This window comes from Panicum virgatum, chromosome 8K (assembly GCF_016808335.1).
Source record: "Panicum virgatum strain AP13 chromosome 8K, P.virgatum_v5, whole genome shotgun sequence".
NCBI lineage: Eukaryota > Viridiplantae > Streptophyta > Magnoliopsida > Poales > Poaceae > Panicum > Panicum virgatum.
In genome coordinates this window covers 17,921,579-17,933,403 of record NC_053143.1, presented here as the reverse complement: position 1 = coordinate 17,933,403, position 11,825 = coordinate 17,921,579, and the positions used below count along the sequence as shown (strand labels likewise).

General features: G+C 47.6%; 1 protein-coding gene across 1 annotated transcript; it reads left to right on the top strand.

The window, feature by feature from the left end:
* The first annotated feature begins 1,496 nt into the window (after positions 1–1,496).
* LOC120644105 (probable disease resistance protein RPP1) lies at positions 1,497–2,857 on the top strand. The gene is made up of 2 exons (XM_039920666.1): positions 1,497–2,352; positions 2,549–2,857. Exons 1-2 carry the CDS (start codon positions 1,580–1,582, stop codon positions 2,655–2,657), a joined length of 882 nt encoding a protein of 293 aa, XP_039776600.1. The 5' UTR covers positions 1,497–1,579; the 3' UTR covers positions 2,658–2,857.
* The last annotated feature ends 8,968 nt before the right edge of the window (positions 2,858–11,825 follow it).

Genomic DNA, 11,825 nt, shown 5'->3' with positions numbered 1-11,825 from the left:
GTCGTCATGTTACAGATGTATCAAAGTCCTTGGAGAGCCTCACCAACCTTGAATATCTGAATTTATCGCACGGCTGGAAATTATGGCGAGGAAGTATAGAAAACCGACCATTACCTGAAGCTTTGAGTGGACTCACCGATCTGAAGTATTTAAACTTATCAGGTTACTTCATCCAAGATCGTGATATAATACAAGCCTTAGGTATCCTTACCAAACTCCAATGTTTGAATTTGTCAAAATGTTCGCTTTTGGTTACAGCTGACTCGCATCTCACATGGATGTCCGAAGCCATGAGAAATCTCACTGAGCTCCGTTATTTGAATTTATCATGGTGCTCAGCCGGAGCTGAAGAACTTGTCATTTTTCTTAAGTGTATAAGTAAACTTCTAAACCTAGAGCATCTAGATTTGTCTAGTACAATGCTTACGAGAGTTCCTGACTGTATTTGTAGCCTAAAAAAGTTACATACACTGGATCTCTCGAAATGCTATAGTCTGCGGAGTCTACCAGCAACTACGCATGAAATGGATAGTCTGAAGTTTCTGCATCTGGAGGATTGCTTTACGGTTGAAATGTTGAAGGTGCCAGCACTCAATAAAAATTTAATTACATTACCACACTTTCTGGTCCAAGCTGATTATCACCAGTCGAGCAGCAACCTTGCTCTTCTTCAAGATGTAAATCGTACTGACCTGGTGATAAGCAGACTTGAAAACGTGAAGTCTGTGCAAGAGGCGCAAAGTATAAAACTAATGGAAAAGGGAAGCATGAGTGAAATTAAACTCAACTGGACGACAGATTCTGAGAGGTTTGTCGAGGATATGGAAGTGCTGGGAAAGCTAGTCCCCCCAATAACTTTAAAGAAGTTATATATTGATGGTTACAGTAGTGTAAGATTCCCTGAGTGGTTTATTGGTATTGCTGATCATCTCCCTAATCTTAGTCGGATCTACTTGTCCAATTTGCCCAAGTGCAACAGCCTGCCACCACTTGGCCAATTACCTAATCTGCAAGGGCTGGAATTCAGTCGAATGAGTGGCATTTTGAAAATTGATGAGGACTTCTGCGCATGGTTTTAAATCGCCGGCTAAGGCATTTAGCGGTAAGGCTACCGTTATGGCGTTTAGCGGGCTATAGCCGACATTTAGCGGGCTATAGCCGGCTTTAGCGAGCTAAATGCCATAGCGATTGTCTTTCCTGGAAGCTATAGTCATCTATAGCGGAAGCTATAGCCGGCTATTTAGAACCTTGCTTGTGCGGCACCAGAAGGCCATCATTTCCTAGACTGCAGAAGTTTTCCCTATTTGGAATGGAAAGCCTCGAAGTGTGGTACACAACGTACTCTTATGGCGGGGATGGTGTGAGTAAGTTTATGTTCCCCAACCTCATTGTATTGGAAATCCATGATTGCCCCAACTTGAGGCTGAAACCAAGTCCACATAGAGCTGAGGAGCGATGGGAAATACAGGGAGGATGTGAAGGTGTAATGTCCTCATGGGAGGAGAGTGCATCACAGACCACTGTTTCCTCCCCCTCTGCTCCGGTAACTACTCTGCATGTATATGACTGCGAGGTGCCTATGCATCAGTGGAGGCTGCTGCACCACCTCCCCGCCCTCACTAAATTAAGGATAACCGGATGCAGTGATCTGAGCAGCTCACCGCAGATCATGCAAGCACTCTCCTCCCTCGAGTGGCTATTTCTGGAGAGCAGAGACCAGCCAGTACCAGAACAGCCAAATTGGTTGGGTCAGCTTGCATCACTTAAGGAGTTGACAATAAAGAAATACGAGGTGCAGGCCTTGCAGGGTTCCATGGGGCATCTCACTGGGTTACAGTCACTACGTCTGAACTATATTGGAAGCATGACAGCGCTGCCTCGATGGGTGGGAGACCTCATCTCTCTGCAACATTTGGATATCTCAAACTGTTCGAACCTAAATGATTTGACAGAGACAATCGGGTGCCTCGCCTCTCTTCAAGCATTGCAAATCCACAGTTGTGGAAACCTGAATGATTTGCCAGAGAGCATCGGGCGTCTCACCTCTCTCAATAAACTCGCCATCCGCTATTGCAACGGCATCACATTGTTACCAGAGAGCATCGGGCGTCTCACATCTCTCAACAATCTCGACCTCAGGCAATGCCACGGCATCACATGTTTACCAGAGAGCATCGGGGGCCTGACCTCTCTCAACAAACTTGAGATCGATAATTGCAATGGCATCACATCTTTACCAGAGAGCATAAAACAACTAAACAAGCTCAAAATGATAACAATTAGAAGCGATGAACTAGTGAAGTGGTGTGGAGCTAAGGAGAACAAGGCGATGCTCTCTCACATATATATAAGGTACCTGGCGTTTTCGACCAAGTTCTTTAGTACAGAATTTATTTCGTTTTGCATACATTACCCGATTACCGGATTAGTCCCATGCAGATATATGCCTATATTTTCATGTATATATATTGCCTTGCCATTTTTTCTATTTTTTCTGCTCTTTCTTTACGAATGGCATCTTTTTGAATTAATTGTTATGCTTGACAAGTGTAAAACCAAGGTTTGGGAACCTCACACCCACCTCTGGACCAAAACTCGCCGGCGGCCCCATGGCAATCTTGGCTACCCCCCTCCACCTGACCGTGAGTGATTTGTAGTACCCTACTGGACTTGTGATGTGATGGACTTGTAGTACCCTTGTGGACTTGTGATGTGATGTGATGGACTTGTATTCGGACTCTATCTATGTGATGGACTTTCAGACTCGTTTTATGTGATGTGATGGACATTACCTTGTGTTATTTGTATCGATGCTATTGTCGCAATTGACAATTATATATTTGTCGTTATAACTGCCTGTAATGACCCATGCATTTATATATATATTTGTTGTATTTGTATCGAAAAACAGAAAAAAATAAGAAAAAAGAAAAATAGACCACTTTGCCGAGTGCTTAAGCCAATACACTCTGCAAAGTGGCCTTCCAGAGGACAGCATGACAGTACTTTGCCGAGTGCTAAAACCCTAGCACTCGGCAAAGTTTCAAACGTTTGCCGAGTGCCAGGATCCAGCACTCGGCAAAGCGGCCACGTGGCGCCACCCTGGGCCGGCACTTTGCCGAGTGTCCGCCGTTAGGCACTTGGCAAAGTGCCGGCCCAGGGTGGCGCCACATGGCTGCTTTGCCGAGTGCCAAGGCTCTCGGCAAAGTCTTTGCCGAGTACCCGAAATTCGACACTCGGCAAATGGATCTTTGCCGTGGGAGGCTTTGCCGAGTGGCATTTGCCGAGTGCAAACTGGCCTTTGCCGAGTGTAACCGGCACTCGGCAAAGCCAGTGAATCTGGTAGTGCACATATAACAGTAGACTTCTTTTCGAATTGTTACCAGCAAACATCCAAGATTAACAAGAGGGTATGTATAACTGTGTGTTTGGCGGCTTGATTTACTTCCAGCTCAGGGACAGTACCACAGGGCAATAACACGATATATAGGAATAACCCGGGTAGAATCAACACCGGTCAAAATAAAGATCAAGCTCCGTCAGAGTAAACCACAATGCCCTAGAAATACTGCCTTTATTTCGTGGTCATTTTGTTGTTTGCGCGCACACAAAAGACGATTGGAAATACCATGCCATTTCTGAATTCCGATGCAAACAAAGAACGGAGGACGGTTTTTTACTGTTCCTGCCGTAGTACATGCATATACTGCCGAAGTTTAGAACACCATGAATGCGCACGAAATGAAAGGATAGAAGCAACAACACAGACGCTTTTCGCCGTGGACCCACACTGAGGCGTACGTGATTCTTTTCCGCTGGGGTTGCGAACCAGGCCACTTGGGAAGCCAGGCACATGGCGCACTGAAAGTGATCGGGTGCTCTAATCTAAGAAGAGGAAGGGGTTAATTAGGCTCTAATAAAAACTTAGACCTATGGTTCCAATTAGTTTTCACAAAATTTAAACTAAAACATACTATCTAGATGTGCAACTAGGTTGTTCTAGTGTGAAACCCCTATCCCAAAAGAGTTTAGCAACCTATAGCCTTTCCTATCAAGAAACTATTCTATGAAAGAAGGCACACAAATTGCTAGTATGAAATGCGGAAGCTTAAAGAGCGGGATAAGAGATAACAAACTCTTGACGCGTGTGTTTATCCCGTGGTTCGGTTAGCCACAAAGGTACACCTACATCCACGTTGTTGTAGCACTCACTAAGAGTATTGCTACTCGGCCACTAAGTCTCTTCCGTGAACACAATCACGGTCACCTTGGCCTCGGGGTTCCACTAAGGAGCTTCTCCACAAAAGATGGGAGTCTCCACGTCCCTCGCACAAAGATGTCGTCGCCGCTCCACACCAAGTCGGAGGGTCGATGACGTTGCCGGCGAGCTTCACGCTCCAAGGTGCCGGCGCACCACGCTCTTGTTTTGGTTCGCTAATGAACCACAGCACAAGGGCTCTAGGCCTTGCAAACTCACTCACTAAGAGCTAATCCTTTACACAACACTCTCAAAGTGTGCTAAGGGCTAAGAATATGATCTTGATGCTTTTGTATGGCTTGGAGATGTTCTTGGGTGTGTATGGGATGTCCAGCAACTCCAGCAAGCTTCAAATGGCCGGGGTGAGGCGTATATATAAGCCACCAAGTCTTGTAGCCGTTGATCCAACGGTCAGCTGAAAATCTGTGTATCACCGGATGAACCGATGCCTCTGGCTGGGGTAGCGTCGGTTCATCCGGTCACTCATAACCCGAGGTAGCCGTTGAACTTCTGACAGCTGACGCAGTGATCACCGGTTGATCCGATGCTTTGTACCGATGCATCACCGGTTCATCCGGTGCTTAAGGATCTTCTCCTGGGCGCTGACGTCATTACACCGATGGTATGCACCGATGTTTCACCGGTTCAACCGGTGTTGAAGACTTGGCTCTTGCGCGACTTGCATCGTCTCTGGAACATATAGGACGCCCAATGCACTGATGCCCCTTTTTGACCCGTCGGTTCATCCGGTGCTCATAAGCGGAACCCCCGTAGGGGCGACTCTTCGGACCTTATTACGCCTATCTTCTCTTTCTCTTTGTCATCACTTGAACCTAAAAGCCTGAGAATGGTCATCTTAACAATCATATTAGTCTAAGTGTTGTGTTATCATTCAATCACCAAAATCACTCGAAATGGCATAAATGGTGCCATGTTCGTTTCACGCCCGCAGCGACGTCTCTTTCTTCTCCAAGGACGGCACGGCGGAGACCAGCCGACTGCTGGCCGGCCGGCAGGCCAAGGGCGGTGCAAGGCGTGCTCGCGGTGACGGTGGTCGCAGGGACCGAGCATGCGCATCGCTGGGTCTAGTCAAGTCAATTGCTAGACCGTGAGAGCAAGGATAATAGATGCGCCAGGCAGCCGGCGACTCGCCCAGCTGGTGTAGTAGCGGCTCCAACCTCATAAATGCTTTCTCGGTTGTAGCGGCAGCGTGAACGAATAAGAATTGCAGAAGTGCTCGTACGCCCGCTTGAGCCGGCTCGCATGTCGCTTGCCTGCTTCTCTCTCTTTTCTCTCTCCGTCAGTTATGCTTTTTTCTTACATGGACTGTGAATCGCCTCTTAGAGCAAGTTTTATGGATTTCGGCGGCTGCGGGCTGGGAACGGGCGTCGGGTGGTGGTGGGCTCCGCTGCTGCTCGCTGCTCAGCCAATGGCAGAGCGCGGAGCGCGATTTCGCCTGTGTCAGCCGGCGTTTGGCTCCCCGCCCGCTTGATTCTCTCTCCTATGCCACGTCTGCTCTCAGCCGGCATCTCGCCTCCCATAATACTTGCTCTTACTCACCATTGTTATACGTGCTCTGAGCGCGTGCAGCACACGATGCCAGGATGGTGGTGGTGGCATGCATGATGGCCGTCTCGGCGAGTTCGCGGCGGTTTCCACCGAGGTGCCCGTACGCCCGGCACAAAAAACACTCTGCCCAAAGCCTCATCGGCGATTGATAAAGGCAGCAGCTGCCGCCCCCTTCACTTCCTCCCATGTTCACAACGTACTAATTGTTAATTGAATAATTGCCAGCCTCAGTTATTTAATTCACGTTAACTATTGGACAAGCCGGCGGCCCATGTGCATCGCCCAACCTCTCTTTGGGTCGGTCCAGACAGTGGCCAGCCCGTGACTCTGTGAATGCGTGTGGTGTCTTCGTCCACTCCTAGTCAGTTCACTTCTCGCTAGAGTCCTTGCCGAATTTTGATAGTAGTCGCTGATATTTTAGAAGATGGATAATCGTGAGTGGATGTACACCGGCCGGGTAACTCGAGCTAGCATGACCAATGAATGGAATGAGAAGACTTACGAGTTCTTGGAAGGGGCATGGACGCAAGCTGAAGGGTCGAGATTCATGTGGTATCCTTGCAAGAGTTGTGGAAACCAGAAACGAAAGACAAAGAAGGTCATAGGCGAACATCTTGTCAATTATGGATTTACGCCAGACTATACCCGGTGGATCGTTCACGGTGAAGCCCATCGTACGAGAGACGAGGTCGTGAGGCAACACATCGATGAATGTGATGCTGCTGGTGGGATTGGAGACATGTTAGACGACTATGAGGAGGCACATTTCTGTGAAGGACCGCAGAAGGAGCCAGAGGCAAGCACAAAGGTGTTTTACGAGATGTTGGAGGCGGTAAAGAAACCTCTTCACAGCCAAACAAAGGTTTCTCAGCTGGACGGCATTTGACGCCTTATGGCCTTAAAGTCCCAGTTTGGCCTGAGCTGAGACACCTTTGATAGTATGTTGACCGTTTTTTGGAGCATGCTTCCGGAAGATCACATTCTGCCCAAGACAATGTATCAGGCGACGAAAATCCTTAGTGCACTGAAGATGCCATATGAGCAGATACATTCTTGTCCTAATGGGTGCATCTTATTTAGGAAAGAGCACGAGACAGAAACTTACTGTCCAAAATGCAACACCTCAAGATTCCTGGAGGTGGATGCTGGTGACGGTCAGCCTAAGAGGCAGCTCACGATTCATGTGAAAATCGTACGTTACCTTCCGTTCATTCAGAAGATCCAAACTCTATATGACCGAGGAAACCGCGAAACAGATGACATGGCACAAAAAAGGTGTTCGATACAACCCAGATAAGATGGTGCATCCCTCCGATGGTGAGTCATGGACTCATTTTGATGAGATTCATCATGAGAAAGCTAAAGAAGCTTGTAATGTACGTGTTGCGCTGGCAACCGATGGGTTCAATCCTTATGGTATGATGGCCGCATCGTACTCATGTTGGCCCGTGTTCGTTATTCCCTTGAATCTCCCCCCGGCGTTCTCTTTCAACGACAAACCATATTTGTGTCGTTGATTATTCCTGAGCACCCAGAGAATAAAATGAGTGTTTACATAGAGCCTCTAATCGATGAGTTGATCAAAGCATGGGAGAGGGGGTGTGGACGTACGACCGAGCGACAAAGACAAACTTTAGAATGTATGTGTGGTACCACTACTCTCTGCATGACCTCCATGCGTATGACATTTTCTGCAGGTGGTGTACTCATGGAAAGTACACATGCCCAACATGCAACGCAACTCTGCAGTTCATTTGGTTGAGAAACGGGGGTAAGTATTCATCGTTGGACAAACATCGACAATTCCTTCCTGCTGACCATCCATTTAGAAGAGACATTAAGAACTTCACAAAAGGTGTCGTAGTTACACAATCTACACCGCAGATGCTGACGGGTGCCGTGCTTCATGCTCAAATAGATGCTCTCTAGGTCAATGATGCAGGTGGTTTTGTGGGATATGGCGAAGAACATTCCTGGACTCAGGTCTCTGGCTTGTGGAGCCTTCCCTATATTAATGATCTCCTCCTTCCACACCATATTGATGTCATGCACACTGAAAAGAATTGGGACGAGGCTCTTTTTGGAACTATCATGGACATTCCTGATAAGACGAAGGACAACGTCAAGGCTCGAGTGGATCTGGCAACGTTGAGCGATAGACCAAGATACGAAATGAAGACTCCGAGACCAAGGAGATAATGGAGGAAGACTCCAGCGGATTTCGTCCTAACGAGGCCCCAAAAAAAGGAAGCACTAGAGTGAATCCAAAAATTACAATTTCCAGATGGGTATGCAGCGAATCTGAGGAGGGGAGTTAATTTGACTACGATGCGAATCAACGGACTGAAGAGTAATGACTACCACATATGGAGGACCCCTTCTCCTGTAGAGGAGGAGGAGGAGAGGGTGGAGGACCAGGGGAGCGAGGAGGAGGAGGAGCACGTGGAGGGGACGAAGAGGAGGACGAGGAGGAGGCCGAGGAGGGGGCGGCAGGAGATGAGCTGGTGGTGTGGTTGTGTGGACCGTCGCAACTCCCGCGACGTCCGATACCTCTAGCGAGATGCCCGATGATTCGGCCACTAGAGCCTAAGTAAGTATGTTAGTACTTATTTATTATGCATTACATATATTTAAAATTGCAATACTAACTAAAATTTTACCTTAAACACTATTGCAGGGGGTGGTTTTTTTGCAGCCTGGTGAGCACAACCGGAAGCCCAATGGTATCTTGGGTCTTTTGTGCCGGCTACACTTCCCCGGGCTCGTGATGCATGCCGGGGTGCTAGAGCCGGCATACACGTGGGACCACTACATGGCCAGCCCGGACGCTACTGATCGCGATGGAAGGAACTTCACCACCAAAGCGAGGTGGATGGTCGGGGAGTTGTGGGTAATTCATCCTCGCACTAAAATGGTTGAAATATTGCATTCTGTTTCAATTTTTGGAATAATGATTGCAATTATCTTGTGGGTATATATGCAGGATTTCTACAGGTGCGAGGAAGGCTATGAGGCCCGGGCGCACGAGCTGGCTCACCAGGCTTGCTACAAGCTGGTGAAGGACATGCACTACGAGGCGTGTGTCCAGGCAGTCATTGTGTACTGCGCCGAGTTTGAGAAGAGGAGTGTCAAGAAACCAGCCGCAAGGGACATCTTCCTCACGCGAGACCAGTACTTAAGGGTAAATAAATGTCATCTCTACTCATTTATCTTGTATTTGATATTACAATATGTCATGCACTTCATTACATTTAGGTGACTCCGAACTGGTGCGCAAACAAGGCCGAGTGCTGGTCTATGATGGTAGACAAGTGGATCAGCGAGGATTGGGCCCGCCAGCACGCCTTATGTCGGGAGCACCGCTCGATGATGCCGGGTCCGGCACATCATCAAGGGAGCCTTAGTCTCGGCGAGTACAAGAATACTTGAGTAAGTTCACTAATTTCTTCATTCTTTCTAAAGCTATATTTTTAATTCTTACTAATCATCTTGTTGACTTCTTGGCAGTCGGAGTCTCATCTAGACCAGTCTTGCAACGACTTCACGGCATACGCCATGTCTCACATGGGCAAGGCGACGTCGGACGTGGCATACAACCCGGCGGCTCCTCCAGAGGCCTACACAAACCCAAGCATCCACGCGCGCATCAATGCGTACACAGAGGTGGGAAGGCGCTCCACGGGGAGACTTGGGATCCGACCACCGCGCCACTCTCCGGAGAAGCCATCATGAGAGCGGGACAAGGGAAGAAGCACGGGCGGAACTTGATCGCCAACAGCTTGGTCGACACGGCGAGTACGCCCAGTCTCTCGCAGCTTAGGGCAAGTACCACCGACTCGACCCCCGCCATACGCCCACGGCCTGAGACTTCAGTGGCCAGCGTGCACCAGAGACAGATTAATTTAGATTTAGTTATCGTTCTATGATTAAAATGAAACTTTGCTTCGTATTGTAACTTGGAGGTTTAAATCTTGTAGGCCGAGATGGAGGCAAAGTTTGAGGACGAGAGGAGGAGCCGAATGGAGATCGAGGCCAAGCTGGAGCAGGAGCGGAAGCTGAGGGAGGAGCAGCCGGTTATTTTGCACAGCATGGTCACCTGGATGCAAGGATTTGGCGCGTCGATGAACTATGCGACGTCGCCTCCTCCCTTCGCTTTACCAGCTCAGCCTTACTTTCCTGCAGGACCTTCTGACACTCTCGTGAGTATGCTTTGTTTGTAGATATTAATTGTTATATCTTTGTTATTCTTATTCAATTTATGTGTTTCTATTTACAGAATCAGTCGTGGAACGCTTCGAACGACCCTCCTCCGGACCAGAACGCGCCGGCAGCCCCGTGGCAATCTTGGCCACCCCCCTCCACCTGGCCGTGAGTGATTTGTAGTACCCTACAAGACTTGTGATGTCATGGACTTGTAGTACCCTTGTGGACTTGTGATGTGATGTGATAGACTTGTATTCGGACTCTATCTATTTGATGGTCTTTCAGACTCGTTTAATGTGATGTGATGGACATTATCTTGTGTTATTTGTATCGATGCTATTGCCGTAATTGACAATTATATATTTATCGTTATAACTGTGTAATAACCCATACATTTATATATATATTTATTGTATTTGTATCAGGAAAATAGAGAAAAAAAGAAAGAAAAAAAATGCTTTCTCGGTTCGACTCGCCCAGCTGGTGTAGCAGCGGCTCCAACCTCATAAATGCTTTCTCGGTTGTAGCGGCAGCGTGAACGAATAAGAATTGCAGAAGTGCTCGTACGCCCGCTCGAGCCCGCTCGCATGTCGCTTGCCTGCTCTCTCTTTTCTCTCTCCGCCAGTTATGCTTTTTTCTTACATGGACTGTGAATCGCCTTTTAGGTCGTGTTTGGATAGAACGCAAAAAAATTTTGCGACGAAATTTTACTAATTTGAAGTACTAACTAAAATCTATTTACAAAACTTTTTACACAAATAGGTTGTAAATCGCGAGACGAATCTAATGATGCCAATTAATCTATAATTAGCGGACGGTTACTGTAGCACATCACTATTGTAAATCATAAATTATATAAGCTCATTAGATTCGTCTTGCGCTTTACAGTCCATTCATGCAAAAAGTTTTATATTTCGTATTCGATGCATGTGTCAAAATATTTGATGTAACGTTTTTTAGTTTACGAGGCCTTACTCCGCATTGTTATACGTGCTCTGAGCGCGTGCAGCACACGATGCCAGGATGGTGGTGGTGGCGTGCATGGCCGTCTCGGCGAGTTCGCGGCGGTTTCCACCGAGGTGCCCGTACGCCCGGCACAAAAAAACACTCTGTCCAAAGCCTCGGCCCTGTTTGGTTTACTGCTAGTACTACTAGCACACATTTCCCGAGAAAAGAATCTTCAATGCATGGAGAACTAAATGAAGTTTATTTGCAAAACCTTTTCACGGATGGGTGTAACTTTTCACGACGAATCTAATGATAGTAATTAATCGATGATTGGCTACATTGATGCTACAGTAACCATCCTCGAATCGTGCAGTCAAAGGCCTCATTAGGTTCGTCTCGCGAAGTAGAACACAGCTGTGGAGTTAGTTTTGTAAATTACCTTTATTTATTACCCTTAATTATTGGTCAAAATTTTTGTGCTACTTGTGCTAACTTAAACCAAACAGGGCCCTCATCGGCGATTGATAAAGGCAGCAGCTGCCGCCCCCTTCACTTCCTCCCATGTTCACAACGTCCGGCACAGACGTCACAGCCCGAAGCCTGCATCGGCGATTGATAAAGGCAGCTGGTGCCGGCACTTTACTCCCTCCCATGTTTACAGGCCGGGTAACTAATTACCAGCCTCAATTATTTAATTCACACCCGGAAAAAAATTATTTAATTCACGTTAATTATTGGACAAGCCCGCCCATGTGCATCGGCGTCAGACGCACGCCCTACGCCTATCTCTCTTTGGGTCGGTCGAACCAGTGGCGAGCACGTGATTCTGTGAGTGCGCGTACAGCAC

What these genes read in the sequence shown, in the direction of transcription:
- LOC120644105 (XM_039920666.1), top strand. Translation starts at nt 1,580, where the DNA reads ATGCATCAGTGGAGGCTGCTGCACCACCTCCCCGCCCTCACTAAATTA. An exon ending in CTCTCTCACATATATATAAG is followed by an intron (nt 2,353 to 2,548) that starts GTACCTGGCGTT and finishes ATGCTTGACAAG; the next exon opens with TGTAAAACCAAGGTTTGGGA.